This window comes from Caretta caretta, chromosome 8 (genome assembly GCF_965140235.1).
Source record: "Caretta caretta isolate rCarCar2 chromosome 8, rCarCar1.hap1, whole genome shotgun sequence".
In the NCBI taxonomy this organism is placed as follows: domain Eukaryota; kingdom Metazoa; phylum Chordata; order Testudines; family Cheloniidae; genus Caretta; species Caretta caretta.
Window position 1 is genome coordinate 91609879 of NC_134213.1, and position 24652 is coordinate 91634530.

Below are 24652 nucleotides of genomic sequence, written 5' to 3' on the forward strand. Positions count from 1 at the left end.
ACTTTTTCAAATAAAAGCAGGCTACTGTAGATTGAAACCAGGACTTTTTGATAACACAGGTACCTCTAATTTTCTTTCAGCTTCAGTCTAGAAAATAAGCACTTGTATTAGTTTACTGAATTTCCTCTTTTGAGGAACAAACACTGTACTACTGTATTAATAAACCCACCAAGAGCATTTAAATTCAGTACTGAATTGTATACTGTATGTAATGTTCATTTAAAAGTAATTTAAAATTAAACATGAAACACTGGTAACAATTTTAGCCTTTCTGTACATAGTAAAAGTGCCCATTTTACAGCAAACCTTGTAAGAGGTGGTTTCTCTTCAAAGCGACCACTTTTGCTAATTTCCGTAAGTGGTAGCTCTTGGCAGGTTTTACTGTATCTCTTCCAAAATCAAAAACAATATACCTCACCTTGTTCTCACTACCTACTATTTACATAGTATAATTATCACATAAGAGAGGGGGAAAAGTTTTAAACACATATCTCAATTCCATTTGTTTGGAATTACATCCATGTGCACATACATATCGTGATGTAAACAGCAGCCTAAAACAGACATGACACATACAAAAAAGAGGCGATATGGCCTATGCAAATAAGTTGTACTAATTCATAAAGCATTCAAATACTTGAAAGTACAAGTTAGTGGTACCATCTATAAGTTAGTTCAAACTTTGCATAAATGGGGGAAGGTTGGTGTTTTTGGAAGCACTTATTTAAACATCATCTGTATTGTACGATTAAAATGTCTCAGTATTTCTGTCATTATGGATAATACTTATTCTTTCTTAATTCTTTTGTTTTTCCATACAGCCCTATATACAGTTGGAAATATTTCTAAAAGTGACTCATTCTTCAAAACTTTTGCATCGCAAAATTTCCTTTCATATAAGTAAGAGTATATTTACAAATATTCTAGTAATATCTTGTTTGAGCCTTTACCCTTCTGATGAGAGGAAGCAATATTGCAAAACAAGATATTCAAAGGAAATAAAGAAAAACTGACTTTGAAGAATAGATTTCATTCTTCTAAGGAAAGAAAGGTGTGAGACCAGCAGAATAAAGATCCCAGTTTTGTGACTTGTTTCTCTAGAACACATTAAGGGCTGTTATAAAGAGGATGGTGGTCAGTTGTTCTCCATGTCCATTGAAGGTATGACAAGAAGTAACGGGCTTAATCTGCAGCAAAGGACATTTAGGCTAGATATTAGAGGAAACTTTCTAACTGAAAGGTAGTTAAGTTATGGAACAGTTTTTAAGAACAGGTTGGACAAACCTGTCAGGGATGGTCTAGGTTTGCTTGGTCCTGCCCCAGTGCAGTGAGCTGGACTTGATGGCCTTTCAAGGTCCCTTCCAGTCCAGCATTTCTGTGATTCAATTATTGAAGCGTTGGGACTTGATATTTCAAATATTGGGGTCTAAATTTTAAAAATTCACTCGTGATTTGGGGTGGTGAACCTGAGAGAACTTGAAGGGACCTATTTTTCAGAGTGTATGTCTCAGCACTTTCTGACCATCATGCCCCTTTAAGGTGTCTCATGTTGGGCACCAAGAAATTGAGGCACCCAAAATCACTAGTCACTTTTGAAAATCTTGGCCTGTTTCTCTACAAAAACATAATTGCCTTGCTGCATTATTTTCAATCTAGAACGAACAAAGGATTGATCCTGCACTAAGGCCCCAATCCAGCAAAGCACTTAGACATGTGAACAGTCCATTAAATTCAATGCGACTACTTGTGCTTAGAGTTAAGACTCTGCTAAATGCTCTGCTGGATCTGGGGCCTGGTGCTCAAGCGCCCTAAAGGAACAAACCCAAAATGAGCAAGTCCACAGGGCTAACACAGTCTTTGAAACATTATCAACTTGTCACTTCATAAAGAAAATGTTTTCAAATGTACATGTTCAAAATTTAAAACAAAAGTATAACACCAATGGTCAACATTCAACTGTACTGAATTTTGTAATCCTGATGCACAAGTTTAATGGCTATTGTTAAAAGAACGTATATCAGTTTTCTTAGTTTGTACATCAGTGTTTTGTCAAGCGTGTTGATTTGAACATTATTAAAGACCATTTCAAGGGTAATTTCGTCCTAGTGATTTTTTTCTAAATATAATCAATTACTAGAAACCACACTGAAAGGTTTGTGGGCAACACAAGAAAGTGCTATTGATGAACATCAGATTCTGCTCAATATAATCAGCAAATAAGGATACTCACCCAGCACAGTTATTTTATAGGACTCTGCACTGCCATGTGAAGCAAAAGGTATAACTAAACTTTAAAAAATAATGGGATGATTTGGCTGCCTTATGGCTACTGTCACATCACTACTCCCAGTATTCTTCACTTGCTAGAAGCCACTGGCCACATCAGCAGCTGTTCCACTAACATGTCCATGAGAAGAAATGAAATTATTTGCTATCTTAATGGAGTTACGTTTTCATTATAGAGGCTGTTCAAAGGCCTCATATGGTCAGAAAAGTGATTTTGAGATTTTTAATCACACTGTTTAAAACACTTTGATTTTGCATGTTTTTGTTAACAGCTATTTAATTCCAGAGGCCGATAAACATTTTGGAGAAAGAAAAGGAGGACTTGTGGCACCTTAGAGACTAACAAATTTATCTGAGCATAAGCTTTCGTGAGCTACAACTCACTTCACGAAAGCTTATGCTCAAATAAATTTGTTCGTCTCTAAGATGCCACAAGTCCTCCTTTTCTTTTTGCAGATACAGACTAACACGGCTGCTACTCTGAAACCTGCCATTGTGGAGAAAGGTTGTCTTAGTTATAAAGATTAAATACCTGCCCCTCCAATTAAGATATGAAAAGTCACAGTAAATATCCTTGAAACCCCTAAGAGTTCCTTCTCCAAATTCATTAAAGGCCAGTCTTGATACACTTGATACTTCCAAGATAAAAAGCAAGCAGAATTTAAAAAAATAAAACCTTCAGGCCTTCTTTAGGCATCATAAAGAACTAGAAAGGTTGCAAATCCATTTTAAAAAATCCTTTGCAGGTCACCTTTAAAATTTAAATTTGAGACCCAAACGACTGGAAAGTATCCTTTTAAAGTTGTTACTAAAACCAGTTCAATATAAAGATTCTGCTACTTTCACAAGTGTGAGCAGAACTGAAGACACAGATGCTTAGTTAACAGTGCCAGACCTGCAATACCCTCAAATCAGTCAGTTTTGCAGTAGAAATTGACAAAAACAAAACAACCCCCCCCCCAAAAAAAACAAACAAACAAAAAGACACAACAAGGGATGTCAAATTAAATGTGCTAAATTAGTGAGCTAGAAAAACGTATAAGATCATGTTAAGGAAATGCAATTTTTCTACCTGTTGCACGCATGAATAACTTATGTGGCTGACTCTCATATCCACGGGATGTGTGGAGAGCAATCCAATTGGGATTTATTAACTTTGCACTGTAAAACAAAGTATAGACACATCAAAATGTAGACAGTTCTCATTTCCCTTTACGTTCTTTTCAGCAATAAAAATGATATGCACAGGGACATATTCAGAGGATTAAGATAAATGAGGCAAACTTTATCAAAAGCAATAGTGACCAGGGAAGGGGTTTCCTCACCACTAGACCAGTTTATTTTATCGTATTTAGCTGCTAATCAGCAATACAAAAACTGAAAATAGTTATCTTGTGCTTATACAGATTTAATTCTATTACTATAATTTAATTCTATTACAGTCATTCGGCACTTCTCAAACTGAAAGCTAACTTGTGATTTTTTTTAAGTGTTAACAGAAAGTAGGCATAGTGCAGACAGATGTGAAGCAAACTTTCCCCACATAGCTCTGCCAGTGCATCGTAACCTGACCTGCAGCACCCTTTTTCTGTCTGCCCCTGAACAGAACACTCCAATTTTCTAAAAATTTTCTACGGTTAAAGGCCATACAGGAAGAACATCCCAATAACAGAATTATATTTACAAGGTATCACGTAGGATCCACTCATCAAATGCCACTTGGGTTCTCAATACAAGATTAATTTTCCATTTGCTGGAAACAATCTCTGACGTGCCTTACTATGTGCATCGCTAACCCTAAATGACTTATTCAGGAAGCTATAACTATGACCCATCGGCTAAAACGTAATCTGCACCCACTGGAGGCACTGGAATACAAGAGGAACTGATCCTGCAGTCCTGTTATAGGCAAAGCCCCGTAACTGATTTCAATGTGGAACAAATGCAGGATCAGGTTTGAAGCAAGAGGGGTGAAGTAATAATGCCACATCTATTGTTTCTCCAGCTCCATAATTGCACATAATAAGTGAACTATACCAAAGAGGCAAATCCCTGCCATTTGTTTTGTTCCTCTCCTCTGAGAGGAGGGGGAGAATGCATTTGTTTTTTCTTTCATTCTCCACCAATAGCAAACATTTAAAATAATCCTAAAATGATTAACTTACACATAAGCACACAAGAGACTGTGATAAGCAGTAAGAGGTGGATAATCAAGGCCCCAGTATTGCAGATTATTGTCACTGGTATTGAAGTACCTGAAAAACAAAAGAAAACTTAAAAATGGATCTAGGATTCCAGCATTGTAACTTCACTTCAACCTAAAGAGTTTGCACATTAAGCCAACCGTGTCTCTACTATATAGTCAAACATTCATAGGAACTAAATATTGCCCATTGGGATTTTTGTTTTGTTTTACTAGAAATAACTGCAAGCACTAAAACAAACACAAACAAAGGATTCAATATACATTTGCTGGCAACTGTGAAGACTGTAAGAAGCTGCAAGAGATGTTGGCTCTATACCCAACTAAGCGTATTCATCGAGGAATAAAATTCCTTTACATGGAGCCAAGCTGGAGGGATCCATAGGATGCTTGTACAAAATGAGCTCCCCACATCCGCCAAAGCCCACAATTCCTGATTTGATAGGATCATCCCCAACTCCATCCACAGTCATGAACTACATTTTTCAGATCCAGGAGCTATTCCAGCAGAAGGCTGAAATAGAAAGTTTGCCCAACCACAAAAAGAGAACACAGACTTAGCAGAGCTCAAAGAAAAGGCAGTTTTTAAAGAGTATTGATTTGACCTCAGCTATAGAGAGGTTTTCCTTATATTAAGGTTCTCAATTTCTATTCTTTGGACTTAGGTAGCCCATTTATACCTTTAGAGGACTCTTCAGCTCACCTGTTTTGTTCCTGACTGGAGACAGAAGAACCCTCCTACTTCATAAAGATGTATGCAGCCACCTTTCACATGCTTTGTGAACCATACTGAATTCACATATTGCACAACTGTCATATTTAGCTCCATGATGGGCAAAGTCACACATTAGTAGAAGGCTCAATAACCGGCAGAGCCAAAGCAGCAAAACGTTTGCAGACAAGTAGCCAAAGAGCCGATTAATTATTTAAACAGATCCTATAAAGGAAATGTATATGTTTTCTTCAATGCAATACCCAATGTTTGCATATACAGACCGTCAAGGTTCCTTCCCCACTCTGAACTCTAGGGTACAGATGTGGGGACCTGCATGAAAGACCCCCTAAGCTTATTCTTACTAGCTTAGGTTAAAAGCTTTCCCAAGGTACAAGCTTTGCCTTGTCCTTGAAGAGTATGCTGCCACCACCAAGCATTTTAAACAAAGAACAGGGAAAGAGACCACTTGGAGACATCTTCCCCCAAAATATGTCCCCCAAGCCCTACATCCCCTTTCCTGGGGAAGGCTTCATAATAATCCTTACCAATTGGTACAGGTGAACACAGACCCAAACCCTTGGATCTTAAGAACAATGAAAAATCAATCAGGTTCTTAGAAGAAGAATTTTAATTAAAGAAAAGGTAAAAGAATCACCTCTGTAAAATCAGGATGGTAAATACCTTACAGTGTAATCAGATTCAAAACCTAGAGAATCGCTCTAGGCAAAACCTTAAGTTACAAAAAGACACAAAAACAGGAATATACATTCCCTCCAGCACAGCTTATTTTACAAGCCATTAAACAAAAGAAAATCAACGCATTTTCTAGCTAGATTACTTACTAACTTTACAGGAGTTGTAAGGCTGCATTCCTGATCTGCCTGTGTGATGCTTTTGCCGGGAACAGACCAAACCCTTTGTTCCCTCCACCTCTAGATTTGAAAGACTCTTGTCCCCCCATTGGCCATTTTGGCTCAGGTGCCAGCGAGGTTACCTTAGCTTCTTAACCCTTTACAAGCGAAAGGATTTTGCCTCTGGCCAGGAGGGATTTCATAGCACTGTCTACAGAAAGGTGATTACCCTTCCTTTTATATTTATGACACAGACATATGTACGAGTTTGTTAAAATATAGTACCTAAATCTCATTGAATAGTCAGGTGCAGCACTCTGTTTCACTGATGAGCCCCAGCATGATATAGGTGTGAAGAAACTTTTTTGTGATCAAGACTGCTTCTCCTGACACATTCATTTTGCAATGTCCATTTTTTGTGACATCACAATTGGTTACTTTAGCAGAAAACATTATGTCCCCAACGCTGGACTGTCTCATCACTGAGTGAAACAAGGAGGTAGAGAGCTTACACAGAACTATTGTAAGAAAGAGTCCACCTTCTCTGACTCACATGAGGGATCTTGGGTCCAGTTCTGCTTTCCTCACTCAAGGAAATCTTAGGGACATCAATAGGTATTCCTCACACAGAGGCAGAGAGTAATACCCTAGTCTTGAGTTGCTGTTAAAGTCTGAGGGCAGACTCTTGCCTTTCATCATCAGTGACAGGAATGAGTAAATGACAAATGAAGTGGGATTTTGATATTATATTGCGTTTTGTGAAGCATGACAGCAACTGTTAGAGAAATTTGAACTATGTACCCCATACTTTTAGGTTAAAAAAGTATACCATAAGCAATTGGGGCAGACAGACATACAAGAACATATATACACACAAACTGGAGTTTCATACAGAGGGAGTTCACACTCACATCTGGGTAATTCTACCAGTATGTAGAAGAAACAAAGGCCTAAAGGAAAATTGACAGCAGATATAACTGAGTTATTAAAGTAATACCTTCTAAATAGCTGACACAAGGTCATGAACCTGGATCAGAGATGTCAGCAATAACCATTTCACCTAGTTCTACATCAGAAAGAAAACTCTGGAGGATAATATGTGAGGGTACACAAGGAAAGGGTTTTCCTGTCTACAATTCTGTTTTTTCAATGTTTCTGTGGAAGGCCGGCAGCCGTTAGAATTTAGCCACATCTTCCAGATGCAAGGAGGAAGTTTTAATTCAAGGAAAATAAAAGTTATAAAAATAAGACATCAACTCTTTAAAATCTCAGAATGAAACAGACTGACTAGTCTTTTATAATTGCCAAGGGGCAAGTTCTTGGCTTTTCCAGTCTACCCACTCCAATGCAGCCAATTTTTGACATTTATTACAGTAAATGATATTTCTTGAATTCCTTATGAGCTGCCTGGAGTATCTTATGAACAATTGATGATAAATCGTATTTCTTTAAGATGCATCTCTGCTTCTTCTCCTACCTCTCAAGATTTCTCATGCCAAGACAGTTCAGCTCTTTCACATGGATTTTAATATTCCGCAATTCACTAGTAAGCTTCCCAGTTACTTTGTGTATTTTACTCTTATCCTTCCCTAAACTTGTATTTCAATGGGAAAACATTACATGTATCAACTGATACTTAGCACAAGGTAACAATTGCCACATTTTTAATTAGTAATACAAGAAGACAGGATGTCATTAACGTAGCCTTGGATAAATATGCAAGAGTTCTAGAGAAACAGAAAAAAACACAAAGATTTAAATTCTAGCCTCTGGCTCAGAGAAATCTCATGCAAGGAAACGATATACAAATCATATTGTAGTTTACTGCAGCAATTTTTTAAATATACTTTGTTTCTGAACAAAAGGAATAAACATGGAGCACAGCAAAATTACATGTACATGCATATCTAATATTGAATTAGGATTTAAGTCTATGAAAATATCAAGAGATATTTTAGGAGCTTGGCAACTTCAGAGAACATCTCCCTGTAGCTAGGCAAAACAAATTTATATTGCAACTCATTTGTTGCTGCATGGACAGTTCTATTAGATAGCAAACTTAAATGAGCGCTACCAAAATTACTCAGATTCTTAACCTTTGTAGTTTAACAGTTCTTTTACACGTTGGAGTGTAGCAACCTTCCATAGTGGACATTTCCCTCCTATCCAAAACAAGGCTTAATCTTCCAAGACTCAGCCATTGAACATATCAGTTGAGATACTAGTCTCCTGGTGTCCTCAAAAATTAATACAAGTGGGCTGTCTTCGCAAGGGTGCAGATTCCAGAGGTATGATATTCTTCATAATTCTAACGATTGTTAATTACCTACTAACAACAGACTCTGCCATAATACATGAAGCTATGAGCCAGATAATGTAAAGTATACACTTTCTGAAATATCATCAGTACCCAAGGGCCTGTTTTGTTTAACAGAAAACCCTCATTCAACAGATATAGAAGACTGTATATTTTAAACTTGAAGACTATGGTCTCCTGTAGTTCCAGTGGCAGTTGCTCATATTATTACTTTTACACAGGATGAGCTAAGACATAGCACATTCTTTGCATCTTTACTGCATTCTTAGACTATTGTTTTTCAAACTTTTCTGTTTTATATACAAAAATCTAACAAATCAAATTTAAGTTCTTAACACTTGCACATTTCTTAAGCAAAAATAATATCTCAGTCTAAGAACAGGGAGAAGTAGGTTGTTTAGAGTAGTTCAGAGAATGGTAAAAAGCTTTTGAATAGATTTAAAAATCTCAAGTCTTACTTTTATGCACCTTAAAGTTGATTTTTTTCATTACACATCGTAGGCTGAAACTTAAAAGTGATACATACCATTCCTTGATGGGTAGATTGTAAGTAACTTCTTGCCAATGCCTCTGAGCTTCATAGTCTCCATACATAGGTGGTTTTCCTGCACCTAAGAAAGCAAGAGATGGCAAAAAGTGCTTACACATTTATTTTTTGTTTCTGACACTGCTTTTCCTCCAAGAATGCATCTGGAAATTAATATCATATTTATTCTGGGTACTTTGCTTTATTAGTATCTAAAATTGGGACAGAACGAACAATGGATCATGTTTCCTATAAAAAACATACATATGTAACATAGTACAAGTATTCTTTTGGTGTTATGAATATTTCTGAGAGGAGCAGTTATCAACTTATACAATTTTCAAGAAACAGATACAGTAGCCTGATCATTTCATAAAGTCATTGGTAATGTTATCAAGTATAGCATGAAAAGTGTTGCATTTTCTCAGAAATAAGACCATGTAGGATTACTGCATTCTTACACATTTGTTGTGTGTGAATATGCCTACTACTTTTTCAGAAATAAAACAGCAAATGAGTTGTCCTTCACCTTTGTATAAATTGCCCTTCCCCCACAGTTCTTAACAGAGAATTAACATTGTAAGTAGTTTACCTATTTCTAATATACGATGTAATATCATTCTATTAAAACTGCACCATATATGGAGTGGGTTGAGAAGAAAAATTCATTTTTACAAAGCTTTCTGAATTACCAGACTGTCTATGCTCCATTTTTGTTTACTAGAATCTTTTTTTCCCACATCTTTCAATTGAATGATTGTTATGTAGTAGCTCTGAGTGATGACCAAAGTCAAAGAAAGCTTCTTACACACATACACCATTTACAAGGCTCTTGGGAAGTTAGTTCAGTATGCCATGAAAAATCTTTATCAATGCAGTCTTCATAGGTTTGTTCACAAACAAGTTCCTCAAAGTGATCTAACTGTGGTAGTCCCACATTATGCAGCCACTGTATACATACTATTCACTGCCTTTATCTTGTGATTACCTATTGAGAACAGAAACTAGGCAGACAGTTTCTTCCACTGAGATATTGACTCTAACCTCATGGAGATTGAAGAGTTTCTTTTAGATATAGGAAATCCATCTATAATTCTTTCACATGATCTATGTCTGTGGGATTCACACAAGCACAGATATATGTGATTTGTTTGTGGTCACAAAAAGAGAGTACATTATTTCTATAATAAGAGACGTTCAGATAAAAGGATCCCAAACAGGTCAGGTCATCAGGGAGTAAAAACCTCATCAATGCCCACCCTGGAATGACAAATCTATTGGACAGAAAGAATCTGTCACAGAATTTACTAAATATAAGGAATGGTATTAACCAGATTTTTCTAACCATCTCAAGATTTTTGTGGATGTGCAGGAATTTTCAAAAGAGGTGAAGAAAAGGAATTAGATCATTTTAGAAATGGCAAACTAGTTCCTAATCCATAGTCTGACCCACTTTCTATATTCAGCTAGCTGGTGAATTAAGTAATTTGCTAGCTCAGGAATTGGTACTCACATTTTGTTAAATACTAGCATGCTCTAAAGCCAGCCCAGAAGAACAAGTCAACTATACCTAAGGGATCTTTACTCAAGAAAGGCAAAAGGAATCCTACCACAGTAATTAATGCACCTTTCTGAAGCTGGCAGCAGATATATAGCCAACTAGGATTTAGAATTTAAGAAAAATATATTGTTGTTCACATGCATTCCAATTTTCCATTCTTATCAGAAGTGCACCAGATACTAGATACAGGTACTTTAAATTAACCCTTGCTTTGTTCAGTTTTATTGCTGCCTGGAAGTTTGAGGTTTCAAGGGCCTAATTCTGCCTTCAGGTACACGCAGTTGGCTTCTACTCACTTAATGGCAGCTTTGCAAATGTATCAGAAGACAAAATCTGGTCCTTAGACTCTAAATGTACTATAAACGACTTTTTCTGATTAATTGTCTAAAACCAACTAGCCTTGACCATGCTGCCTTGGATGGTGACCTTCACTGCCATGCATTAGTTATTTGTCCTCTCCCAAACATAACCCTAACTCAACAAGGTTAGCAATGCCTCAAAAAGGCATCACAAGACAAACAGCAAGATAAATAAAACGATGTAGCAACAGAACACTAGTATAGTTAATGGGAGTGGAAATAACCTCCTTGTGTCCGGTCATTCATGCCACACGATTCTGAACTATGCTGAATCAGCATTAATAGTCTGCTTCAGAGAGCAGCAAAGAACTACTTTTAATCTCTTGATCAAGTGTGTGAGCTCACTGAGCAATAGTGACAATGCAAAGTAAAGGGACTCCGTCATCCTGAAAATTACATTCCGTAAAAACATCTGTTTTTTCCAATGTATTTTATGCATTTGACAGCACTGGTTTATAATCAGGTTTACTGTTTCCCCTGAATAGTCAGTTAGGCCTTGATCCAACAAGTACACAAACAGTCCCAGTAAAATCAATGGTACTACTCACATGATTCAAGTAAAGCACATACTTTCCTGGATTTAGGCCTTACTCAGTTGCTCCCTTGCTGAAAATCCTTTCGTAAGGATAAATTATGGAACAACAAAATGCTTATGAAAAAATTTAAGGAAATTTTTAAAACTCAAAACAGTATTTAAAGGGTACTCTCTCAGAACTTGGATCATTCTGGAATTAGTCCATTTTAAAAAAAATCCAATTAGCAGTATCCCTTTAACAGGGGTGAGTGCATCCAGCACAGCAACATAAAAAGTTAATACAATGATGGCAATAGAAAAGTTATTACATTTTGTGTGTATGTTTAAATAGATGAATTCTCAAAGACCTAAGCTATCTACAAAACAGAAAGGTTTCAAATTTAGATCTTTAGAAGGCACTCAAGTCAACTATCTTTACTAAAAAATTATGAAATCAAACAATCATGCTTGAAAATTTTCAGTTTAACTTCAAGTGATCACTCCAAGTAAATGAAACCAAAAAGTTATCCATCAATTTAGTCACAAAAAAATACTGGACAATTCTTGTGATTTTAATGGGAGGCTCTGAGCTACCTTAAAAGAAATTAGGGGTTGATCCCAGACTTGCCCTGTGGTTCTCCTGGCAGGCAGGGATTGGAAGTGTTACGCATTTAACCAAAGGAGTAAAGAGCAAGCTTTGTACAAATTGACTGACGCTTCCAACAGCCAATTTAGAAGAGCCATCAGGAGATCTTGAAAAGACTTATGTTAGTTCTTTTGCAGGCAGCACGAGGTGGGGGTGGAGGGGAAGAAACGGATCCAATAAATGATACAACTGTGATTTATCTCATAACACATTCAGGCAAATATGGATGTTGGGTGTAAAAATCTAACCCTTCCTTCACTACTACCAGTACAGCTTTAACTAAATGAACAGTTTACTTGTGGTAAGGCTTGAAGAGCAAGATTGATCAACTGTACTATGAGGCTGTATTGCTACTGTGCAACTACTATACTATCTAAGGTGTAGGAAAGGAAAGCTGGCTGTTCTTTTATTCCTTCTAGCATATTTTAGTGGGGGACATTGTAAAATAGGATTAACAGAAATAGGGGGATTAGAATGGAATAGCTTTTTCAGCACTGTGGTTGTGGTGACTGTGATGTTGCTCATTGCTAAACCCAGAGAAAATGGCAGCTCAAGAGTCTCAAGGGCTTATCTTCACTGGCAATTTACAGCGCTGAAACTTTCTCGCTCGGCGGTGTGAAAAATCACCCCCGAGTGCAGCAAGTTTCAGCGCTGTAAAGTGCCAGTGTAGACAGTGCCCCAGTGCTGGGAACTACGCCCCTCGTTGAGGTGGATTTTTAAGAGTGCTGGGAGAGAGCTCACCCAGCACTGCGCCACAACCACACAAGGTACGTTAAAGCGCTGCCATGGCAGAACCTTAGGGAGGCACAGTGGCTATTATAATATGGCCTTATACTACTTCTGTTGTATGAGATCTTACAAACCAGTTTTTAACTCTTAACAAAAGCTTTGCAATTCACCTTTATGTATTTGTTTTGTAGACTGTAAATATACATTACCTGAATAAGAACCAAATGATACCGACCAGCGTACAATAAGTCCTAGTAAGACAGTAATTGTTATTAAGCTCCATTTTTCCATAGCTGATCTTCAAACCAAGTCAAAGGTACCTGAAAACAAGAAAACAAAGTCTATTGTAGCTCTGCCTATGTTTCTGTTCCTTTTTGCATTTGGAGTCCTATCATAATTTAGTGACACTGATGATAGTCTCACTCTGCCCCACACTATAAATGTGATGTTGCAATATTGCTTCTTTCTGCATGCTGCGATTAGACAGTTTATTCCAAGCACTGAAAAGTTTCTATGCATAAAACCAAACACTACACAGAAATATCTTCTCCCATTTCTGAGCCACAATCTGATTAGGGTTCTGGCAAAAGAAAAAGAAAGAGTGTAAGATTTCAAACTACTGAGAGGAACCCAGATCTCAAACCAACATTATGTTGTACACACATACACATTATTAGACTCCATGTCCTTATATGTTGGGGACTGTATATGTAATACATACAGGTGGAGTGTTGTTTCTTTATGCATGATTATTGTTATTTGAAAATCTTCATGTTACAGTGTTTTAGTTTGAGGAGGGAAAATACTGAGGCTGCTCATATCCATAAGCAGCTCAATAACTTACTTACTACTGAAATCCTGCAAAAATATTCAAGGATTTCTATACAATTCCTTGACTATCAATCAATTAGTAATAGCAAACACAGAATTGATAGTGTGACATTTAACCACTTTTTCTACTGCATTATCTTTAGCTTACATGATGACATAGGCTAAGAACGGATGTTTGATTAATGTCACTGCGCCAGTACTCAATACAGGCCTGATTCTGCAAACACGTATGCCCAGAAGTAGAGTTTACTGAAATGAGTAGTCCCATTTACATTAACAGGACTACTAGCTGCAGCAAACTCTACACATCTAGGTACTAATTGTTTTCAGGATCAGGCTCTAGTCTCTTACAAAAATCTTTTAAAAACTGAGACTTTCACTAAAATAAATAAATCCTATTTTTTTAAAATATACATATACAAAAAAGTCAGGATTTCAGATACACCTGAAGCCTTAAAGTTACAAATAAATACATTTTAGAAGTCAAAAGGATTTTTACTTGGTTGATGATATCCATTAACATCTAAATTTCAGCAAGAGGCTGCATCCCTTGCCCTTTACTAGGTATTTATAACATAACTGATTCTACCAGAAGAAAACTAACCTGAGATCCTACTAAGCAAAGAGGATTTGACTACAAAATGCTGAGTTTTAAGCCCATCTACATATTTGGATAAATATTTAAGATCCCAACAAGTTCAAGTATTTGTTTATTTAAAAACACTTCATCTTTAAACGTCAGCAATGTTCCCATTTGTTTGTTCTTTCTCTTCCTCCACAGAGTTAAAGGAGAGAAAAATTTTAACAGCTTCTGATGACTTATGTTGAGTACCCTGTTTAATTCCAAAGTTCTAAGACAAATTATGAAGTTTGCTACATAAAACATTTATTAAAGAGAACATGAAAGAAAAAGTATTATATGTTTTTTTTCTTTTACCCAATTATGAGGATGAGAACTCATGTCTTTCTGCAGTCTCCCTGAGAGGTAAACTCCACACAGCACAGGAAAGCCATGACAATGAGAAGCCTCTGGCTTTAGTTTGGGTTCTTATATACACTCCACAGTGTATCCCATCAGGCAACGGTGTGAAAAGCATTGCCCCAACTAAGAAACTATTCCTTAATTTCCAGGCCTTTCATTTCAGTCTAAGATTCCTCACCTTTTTTATAGCAAACAAAATAAATAAATCTTTAATATCCTGGAAACACAGGATTAAATTCAGTCCTGGTATATGTGGGTACTACTACTCTGAAGCCAACCTACTTTTGGCCCCACGAGTCTGACACTAACCAGGGCTGAACTAGGCCCTCAGGCTCTAAAGTTTCATTAAAACTTGAAGTCCATTTCTATAAACAGGGATTACAAATGTTACCTGCAGAGGGGGAAAGTGTAACAGTCACAGCAGGTGAGTTTTACTTTCTTCTTTTACACCAGTTTTAAATTCTAAAATGAACCAGGGACAACGCCTCCCACTTAAGGCACTCTACCCATCACAGTCCCCTTCCACAGAAGGTATGCAGAGTGAAACTTTCTACACCAAAATCTCTATATCCCAGCTAAAACCCATCTTTACTTTTCTCACCTTGACATGGATAATAATGAGCTTCTCCTCCCTAATGCGCCCTCGGTCCAGTCTATTCAAAACACCACTGCTCAAGTAATCTTCACCTCCAACCATGCTGTACAACTGCCCCCGTCATGAATCCCTTTTCTGGCTTCCTCTCTTTTATCCCATCAAATTTACAAATATCTTAAAGTCCTAAATAACCCTATCCTAGCCTATATCTAGACTCTCATTTTCTCCTGTTCCTTTCATCTTCTGCTGCCACTCTTGCCTTTGCAGTCCTTCGTACAATTCCCTATTATTAGAACAATCTCCCTTTTCTTGTCTATCAAGTTCCCTCTTTCTCTCTTCTTCTTAAAACCCAATTCTTAAAGAATTCCATACTACTTTATCTTCCTTGTTAATAATCGCTCCATATCTTCCTTTACCTAAACTGTTACCCTGTGTTTTGACTGTGCTAGACTCTAAGCTCCTTGAAGCACAGAACTCATCATACTTTGATAAGGAAAGTGCTGCATAGGTATCGGAGGCAAAATAAATAGTAGTAATAACAATACAAAACACCTATGGTGGGAGCCACAAATATACTCAGGCACCGAAGTCCCATTTTTAGGCACCACTGCAATCAACAAAACTCCCGCTCAGCTTCAGTCTAACCCTATAGGTACCTAAACTCACCCAACACCTAAGTTTTTGCAGTAAAAGTTCCCTAGGCACCTACATTCCTGCCTCTGAACATTTGGAGGCAAATCTCCCAACTAAGTGATCCACAAATCAGGGGGAAGATAGGTGTTCCTCTGCCTAAACTGTGTGTTGGGCCCAATCCAGTAAATGTGCTCAGAGACAACCTAACTTCACAAAATGATTCAAGGGAAGGGAGAAAGGAGGACCTCACTTATTACCCTAACCACTGGGCTAAAGATTCTCACCTGGGATGTGGGAGACTCTTGGTTTAAGTCCCCCCTCTGCCTGATGAGGAGACAGGATTTGAACAGGAATCTGCCACCTGACTGGGTGCAGGTGCATAATGCTGTTGTAACTCAGAAAAAAAATTCCTTTCTGATTACCAGTTCAGGACGAGTGCTTAAGAAAAGGTACTAGTCCTGAAAGCACTTGCACTGTTCCACCACAATGTTTCTCTGTTTTGCCAAGCCATGAAACTTTACACCTCAGTTTGTTGTCATTAATATCTTTATTGTTACTGAATGTTAAGTAAAACTTTAACTTCATTAGACTGTTGAAGCTCCTGTCAAATGTAGAAAAGGAAATACTTTAAATGTCAGCAGCAGCACCAAAAGTCTCTAAACCCTTGACCAGAGAGGAAATTGTAGCTGAGATGCAATAATTAGCATTTTTTAACATTTTGTGAAATCATTCAATCACATTCAACACCACCAAAAAAACTGAACATACATGATAAAATAGGTGACACCCAATTTATTAAATCTAGTCATTCTAATTATCATTTTCCTTATCCTGACACTCATTTTAATACCAGCATGGTTTTATAGACCCATGTTTTATACTCTCTGCAGTCAGGCTATGATTACAAGGTCTCATGGTATAATGTGTTAGTTCTAGATCTCTAAAAAGAAAAGGAGTACTTGTGGCACCTTAGAGACTAACCAATTTATTTGTTCTCTGTTCTTGATATTGCAGCCACTAAAATCACATTACAATGAAGCGGAGGGGTCAAAAGGCAAAATGGAATCACAGTGATGTTTTTTTCAGTGCTGATATCTCACAAACCACCATGACTGAAAAAATTAAGCAACATTGCCAAATTAGGGTTGTATTTTGCTAGTGATGAATTATTCATTTCTCTCTGTGCTATCTTATGAAATACTGTTCATTTATAAATGGACCAGGCAAAATCACAGGTCAAGACAGCAAGCCTCTGGGATCTATCCCAAGAAAATCTATTAGCTTGGAACCTTGTAAACAGAAATGGATGAGTTTTGTTCAACTACAGTTATAATTTTGTATGAGCCATTTCCAGTCCCTTCCCATTGTGACTCCCTAAATAAAGGTATGAGGAGAAAGGAGAGGAAGAAGCCGCTGATGCACCTGAACAAAGATGGCAGTTTCAGACAAATATGTTTTAATAAAAAAGGCAAAGGAAGAAAAAGCCTCGGACACGATCCCTAGACTAATGGCCTCTAATGAGCGGGCCCCCCATATGTTTGTGTGTGATATCATCAGGCATGCAATGAGCACTGTGATGAAATCCAAGGGCTGCTCAGCATGGTCAGAGGAAAAGGCTACCAAGAATATGTTTCCATCTGTTGATTTCTCCGATGATGGGTCGATTTTCTATCTACTCGGTATGCACAGGACCCCGTCCCCACCACACCCACCAGGACAGGCCCACACCCGCTTCTCAGCGCCGTGAGGGGACTCCTCTTTGAGCCCAACGGCAGCCCGCCCTGCCCAACAGCTCCTGCTGTCACCCCCCCTTCCCCTTCAGGGCTCTGCACTGCGGGGCGTGCGCCCCCACCGGACAAGATCGTGCCCCCCCAGCCAGCCCTTCGTCCCCGGGACCCTGCGGAGGGCCCCTCCTCCCCTGCCCGTCACACAGCAGCGGGCCCCACGCGCGCCCCCTTCACGTATGGCAGCTCGGGCACCCTCCACGCCCCCCCGTTAACCCCCCGCCACGACTCCGGAGGTCCCGCCCCCGGTGACACGCGTGGAGCGCCGTCCGCCTCACGCGCACCCACTGGGAATCCAGGAGGCGCCCCGCACGGGTTTCCCGCCCCCGCGGGGCACCAGGAAGCGCTGCTTCCCGCTCCCGCCTCCCCCCACCTTCCCTCCTGCGCGAGCCCGCGGCTCCCACTGGACCCAGGGACTCACCCTGACGCGCGCGTCCCCCGGCAATCCCGCGCTCGAGTCGAGCTGTTTCCGGTTCTGGCAGACGGGCACGCGCCGTGAGCGTCACGGGGCGGCGCGCACGTAGTAGTCCGGTGCACGCGGGCGCGAGGACGTAGGGCTGAGGGCGGGGAATGGCGAAGAGGGGGAGATGAAGGGAGGTGGAGCTCACCAAAGCTCATGCTCCAATAAATTGGTTAGTCGCTAAGGTGCCACAAGTCCTCCTCTTCTTTTTGCGAATACAGACTAATAGGGCTGCTACTCTGAAACCAGAGAGAGAACAGGGACCGTAGGAGGGAGGCAGCCGGGGAATGGGGGTCAGAAACATGGGGGGACAATAAGGGGCAGCCAGAGGAATGGGGAGTCAAGGGTAAGCACGTGACCTGCCAAGCAGAGCCCCACCAGCCCTAAGCCCTACAAGGCCCAGTGCGCCGGGTGCTACAGGTGGCTCTCCTGTGGCCTCCTCTTAACCAGGTGAGGAGGCTCCACCAGGGCTTTAACTTACCAGTTTATCATGTGCTCCTCTTCTGCGCCAGCCGGTTGCATCGTGTTAGCTAACCGGTGCCAACAAGGCACCTCTAGCCCTAGTCTGGGCTTGTTACCCCCGGCACCTCCTCAAGGCAAAACATCTACGTGAGGACACAGCATCCTGGCCTGAAGGTACACAGGTTGTAAATGTCAGAAGGTGCCAAAATTCACACTCAGAATAACATTAATGCTGCCTCAGGCACGACACACAGGCCTTGTCTACTGCCAAAACCAGGACCTGTCATTCACCGAGTATTCAGCTCTTCTAGTGGCAGCACTAGTGCAGCTATGGCTTGAGGCAGCTGCCAGCTATTTATGCACCTTGTTGTTTTATCATACTCAGATTAGATCTTTATGACGGTACTTAAAAAACCAATGGCCACCTAAAACTTGGTCTGCTGTAGTGCTGCTCCTGTTGCCACAACTAGTGGGGACGAAATGTTACAATGGTGGGAAATTACTGGCAAAAAGCCTGGTGGGGTAGACACAACTAGGGACTGGGGTGCAGATCCTCAAAGGTATTTAGGCATCCAATTCCCAGAGATCTGGTCCTGGCTTCCTTCCTGGGAGCAGTCTGGAGTCCTGTTCTTTGCCAAAGGAGGGTAGCAGCCTGAGGATCTGTGTGCATCAGGGAGAAAGGATCTAGGGAGCAGTTTGGGAGCAAAGTAGAAACCTACCATCAACCATCTCTTTCAAATTTTTCATACTCTAGTTATTTCTTTACCCTCAGTAATACTGTTGAGGGACCTGACAACTTAACCTAAAGAACATTACTCAGTGGATAGTCGTAGACAAGATTCACATGACTATTACCTATTTCCAACACTGTAGTATGAATTGATCTGTTTTCCAAATTTCTTCCTTGATTAATGTTTTTTGTCTTTTGTGTGTGTGTTCATTCCTGGGACAGTGGTTTTAGCAGAACAGAGATTATTTCTTCTAATAATACAAGGCACAGATAGTAAGATTTTCAGGGCCCAACCCTACAAGCCTTCCAGGCACAGAACTCTCACTGAAATGGAGTTCCAAATTGAGGAGTTTTATAGGATTTGAGCCTGAATGCTGCAGAACGTAGATATTTATATTGGCAATTACCCTTTCGTGAGCAGCATATACATTTTAAGAAATATATAAGACTTCATTTTTCCTGACGTACAGGTAAAACTATCAATGTGATGACACACTTCCTTAACCACTTTTTCAGGAAAATATTACCTGGAACTCATTTATTTAATTTACAACTATAAAATATTAAAATTTTAAACGGCAATCCTGCAAAGACTTATGCACATAGTTAACTTTGTTATCATAGTGAAGACTCATTGGAAGTACTCATGGTGGTAAAATTAAGCAGCTGCTTAAGTCTTTGCGGTATCAGGGCCTTAGATGGCAGTGTGGGGAGGAGGGAGAGAATCTTTCAAGGACATCCATGCAACCTGTAGGACATTTCCTTACTCTCACTAATCTCCTCATTCCTGTCATTCCTCACCCTACCTCTACCCCCAATTTAAAAAACATTAAAAACCAGCAAAAAGCTTGTAACTAACAAGCTATGCCAATTCTTCACCATATTCATTTGGTCATATGTTGTAACTCCAGCCTCAGTCCTGTGTCTATTTTATGTCTTCTAGAATGTAATCCCTCTGGAGCACAGTTCAATGGAGCCCCACACCCAAATAAGGCCTTTGGATGATACTATAATGTAAATTAATTACTAATTAATCATAATAATTAATACTTAATAACAATAAACATAAATAGATCTGCTGGGAAACCCTCCCCCCAAAATTTGTTTTTTTGTCAAAAAAAGCAAAATTTGGAAAAATTTTGACATGTGATAATAGTATTTTAACTAGTCTACTCTTATCCATCAGCAGAAATACCTTTTGACTACTTCCCAAAAGTATTTTCTAATGCAATATATAGGATAGGATATAGCTTCCATTCCTAGTCATATATCTTCTGAGTGTAAATGAATTCAGCAACAAACATATCACCAAATTGTAGTTATTTAGCCATTTGAAGCAATTTCTGCTCTTCGCGTATCATCCCACTCAGTGTGTTCTTAAAGTATTAAAAGATGGAAACTATAGGATCTTTTACAGATGAACATATAAACCACTTATTGGTTTCTAAACCACGAGAACTCTGAGCACCTTTGGATCTCTGAATCTAGCTGAAGATAGTAGATATAGATAAGAACATCATAACATTATCAGAGCATCGGATTTTTACAATAAAAGCTAATAAAACAGCTAACTTTGTGGACTCATATTGATACTTAATTAAATAATCAGTTGTGCAAGAGATGAACCAGGACTCTAAGGAATGTCTGACTGGGTCCTAAATACATGAATCTATAACAAACTCAGACTCAAAAATATATTGGTTACAAGAACAAATAAATTAGAAGTGGAATGGTATTAGATGCTACGAAGTATAAAGACCACTAACAACAATTGCTATTTAACTTGCAGTCCCCTTTTTAAAATTATTTTAATTCTGTGTGAAGAGTTAATCCCCACAGATGTTATAGTTTCTTTAACATAGTACATAGCAGTTGGAAATCGGTGAGTTAAACAAAACTGTAATTTCAAATCTATCTGAGATCTCCATAGCCACCACTCCCTGAGATTACTGATCCAGCAAGACTGTGCCACAATGCTATCAATTCTGATACAAAAAGAAAAGGAGTACTTGTGGCACCTTAGAGACTAACCAATTTATTTGAGCATGAGTTTTCGTGAGCTACAGCTCACTTTATCGGATGCATCTTTATCGGATGCATCGGATGCATAGAGATTAGTTAGTCTCTAAATTGCCACAAGTACTCCTTTTCTTTTTGCGAATACAGACTAACACGGCTGTTACTCTGAATTCTGATACAGTTTTCAAAAACAGCTCTGGTTGATGTCAATGGAAATTTTGCCTATTGCCTGTTTGGATCCAAATTTAGCAAAGTAGGAGGCAGAGCCTGCAAATAATAGATAGGCCAAAGCACTATTTTAATCTAGCTAGCTAGCTAGCCAGCCAGCCAGCTCTTCCTCCTTTTGGCTGTTCCTTTTTCTGTTTTCTTCATGGTTTTGCCTCTACAATTACCTGATAGCTATTCCTTATTTAGAATAACAAAGCTTATGCTCAAATAAAGCAGAGCAATGTTAAACAAATCCAAGAATGGCATGCATCCTTCATAGTATCTGAGTTAGTAACTTCCTAATTCAACAGTGAAAGCAATAAAGCTATATCCTTTAGGTTATTGATATTATTCCTTAACTTCTCTTCATTTTGGGGCACTCTATCTTCACGTGTATATTTGACAGAGAATTCTTAGGGCTCTGTATTTGAGTGTTAGGCTATATTACTGTAAGTTCAAGTGCATTAGTTCAATTAGCTGAGCTCCCTTTGTTGCAAGGTGAAATCATTCACTTCCCCAGGAAAGCTTTTTATTGAATGTTTTCTAAATACTTGTATTGGCCACGTTGTCTGAAATCGAATCTCTGTCACAAGTACTTCTGCCGTGACTTTGACCAGATCAATGACTGGAAAGGGCAGTAAGGACACATCGTAACAATGGGGCAGTAGACAAGCGGGGTTTGATTTTGGTTCTTACCAGGAGAGAGAAACGAATAATGATCAGAAAGATCGTTTCTATTAACCCTTTCAACGTCCTCATGACGTTTGAATGAGTTTGCTGGGCATTTTTTGGGGGTTTTTTTGTTTTGTTTTTTTTAATTACAGCTATTACAATTGACATAAACCTGCACAGTCGAAACACAAATATCGCTAGTGTGTTCCATAACTCTAGAATGAAATGCAATCTGAATGATGGAAAAGTCCTTCCTTTAGTGGATAGGAGGGAAAGAGGCTTGGACGAAACTGCAGCTATAAAAAGTTGCTTTCCAGCTCATGTAGGATTTAATTCCTGAACTGAGCTGGGACGCAGGAGGGAGTGGGAAAACACACTGTAGAGACATTTTCAGTTGGACCTTTTACTGGGCCCTCAACACTGTCAAAATTGTAAGTATTTGTCCTTATGTGACACGCGTTTGGTCAAAAAAGCTGGAACACTGAAAACCACCACACTGATTGTTTCGTTTTAAACAGCGGCTTAGCCACAGTTATTTTGCATCTTGACTTTTATAATTTCTCTTATTTCTCTTTTTTAATCTTTACCATAATCCACCTGAGAGATGATTGGTATTGTGCTATAATAATTACTAGTTAAATAAATAAACTAGTTAGAAGGGCATGGTTGACCTACTACTATTTGTAATTAAATTCAAATAATTCTCACACTCCAAATTAAAACCAGTGCCCATGGGTTTAACCATTCGCTGTGAGTTGTATGTAAGCACAGCTGGCCTGCTGTTGCTATTCCTGTTTGACATTAATGCTACAACTCCATGTGCTTCTAGAACTTGAACTTTAATTTGGGGGAGGGATTCCTGAACTGGAAATATATTTCTTCTTTCATTCTCTGTTCCATTGTGGATACATTGTTACCTCTGTAAAAGAAAGTATGTTTGACGTTCAGCCATTTCACTGCTTAATTGAGAGGAGAGGCTGAGTTGTTTTCGTACGCCCTGGCTTTTCCCATCTTGTTGAAGCTTAAGTAAGCAGGGATTGTATTAAACCTTGAGTCCAAGGACACTCCTTCTCACATTTTGTGATCTTAATAAAGTTGCGGAGTGCCTCCTTTCTCAGCTTGCTTACCAAATCCTGAATTTATTAAGTTTACTTAGTTATTTAAATAGATTAAATGTCACATTTTAAATGGAAGGGGAAGGCTCTTCCTTACTGACCTATTTTTTATTTCTGATTTAGAAAAAGGCAAGATTAGCATGGATATTGCATTTTCAAGGACCTCGCCACTATTAAATAGACTGTTAAGTGCATTTTATGGCTGAAGAGTCTGTTCCCAGTTCAGTCTCAAAGACGTGCTAAGTTCATCTCTACCTGCTACATTGAACATTCACTGACTAAAATACTTTCTGTGGATGTAATACCTATGATCTGTATCTTTTAAGTGCATAACGCTAAATGTTTTAGGACTAGTAAAACGTAACTCAATAAAAGTCCCTAGAATGTAAGTATGGTCTCTCAAGAAAAGTATATTGTTCATATTTGGCCAATTATATACATTCCTTGCTCCATTAACAGATGTTGGTACCTCAAGATGACCAGATTTTGAAAATCAACACACAAACTATGGTAAAGTAAGGTTGTCAGTCTGTCTTAAACCAACAGAGCAAATGGATCAAGAGGTAAGGCTCCCATTCCCACCTGAATTCTCCTGGCATGGCTCTGAGATCACTAGGTTAAATGCTCCAGTCTGAACAGAGTAGAGATTTTACCTAGCAATCTCCTTGATGCTGTGAGTTTGTCAGTTCAGGGTTTGTTTTCAATGGTAGTTTTGAAACCAGAGGGGAAAATTAGGTCAGAGTGTGTTAAACATCCTGTGAAGCACTAGCAGACTATTAACTGGTTCAAGTAAATGTGATATGTTGTGTTTTCATGCACTTTAATATTAGAGTGTACCAAAAGAGCTTGCGTACAAACATTGTTATAATTAATGGATAAACTAAACTGCATCTCTCCAATCTGTGCACTCAAGAGATGTTTGATGAAGTAATTGCAGTGCATCATTTTCAGATTTCACTATCTGGTCTATCTAAAATATTTTAAAATATACCCTAAAGACATAATGCTTGCTCCTGCACCTATTGAAGCCAATGGCTTCCTATTCACTTCCCTGTAGGAGTAGGAGTAGGTCCACTGTATGCCACAAATAAACAAGAGAAAGATTTTGCTTATGGATGAGATTTTCCAAAGAGCGGATGGGAACTGGGAAATTTTGATGGGAACTGGGTGCCTTATTCCTTTGAAAATCCCACTTTATAACTCCATCCTCTAGTCTCATGCTAGACTCCAGAATGACTCCCCCTGTGATTAATTTTAAGGTCAATGTCCTTGATTCACAGAAGGCTAGGGGATTAGCAGCAGCTGCACGATCTTCTTCACAATGATCACCTGTAAGTACCAGAAATCTGAAGCTGTATCAGTACCTAGGTAGAGAGATGGTGGTTTAGCCTCCTGAGCTGTAGCTCACGAAAGCTCATGCTCAAATAAATTGGTTAGTCTCTAAGGTGCCACAAG

At 38.9% G+C, this 24652-nt stretch overlaps 1 protein-coding gene across 4 annotated transcripts in view; it reads right to left on the reverse strand.

The window, feature by feature from the left end:
• Positions 1 to 18041, reverse strand: part of ALG6 (ALG6 alpha-1,3-glucosyltransferase) — a 37026-nt gene extending 18985 nt beyond the window's left edge. The window contains exons 1-5 of one of the 4 annotated variants that reach the window (XM_048862137.2): positions 17954 to 18041; positions 12917 to 13027; positions 8899 to 8983; positions 4452 to 4541; positions 3359 to 3447 (exon numbers count right to left, since the gene is read on the reverse strand). In XM_048862137.2, coding sequence (XP_048718094.1) covers positions 3359 to 3447; positions 4452 to 4541; positions 8899 to 8983; positions 12917 to 12998 — 346 coding nt within the window. In that variant the 5' untranslated portion in view covers positions 12999 to 13027; positions 17954 to 18041. Of the gene's footprint in view, positions 1 to 3358; positions 3448 to 4451; positions 4542 to 8898; positions 8984 to 12916; positions 13028 to 16729; positions 17143 to 17816; positions 17895 to 17953 lie in introns of those variants that run through there. The other 3 variants (XM_048862138.2, XM_048862140.2, XM_048862139.2) reach the window with 3 other exon arrangements.
• Positions 18042 to 24652: the final 6611 nt, after the last annotated feature.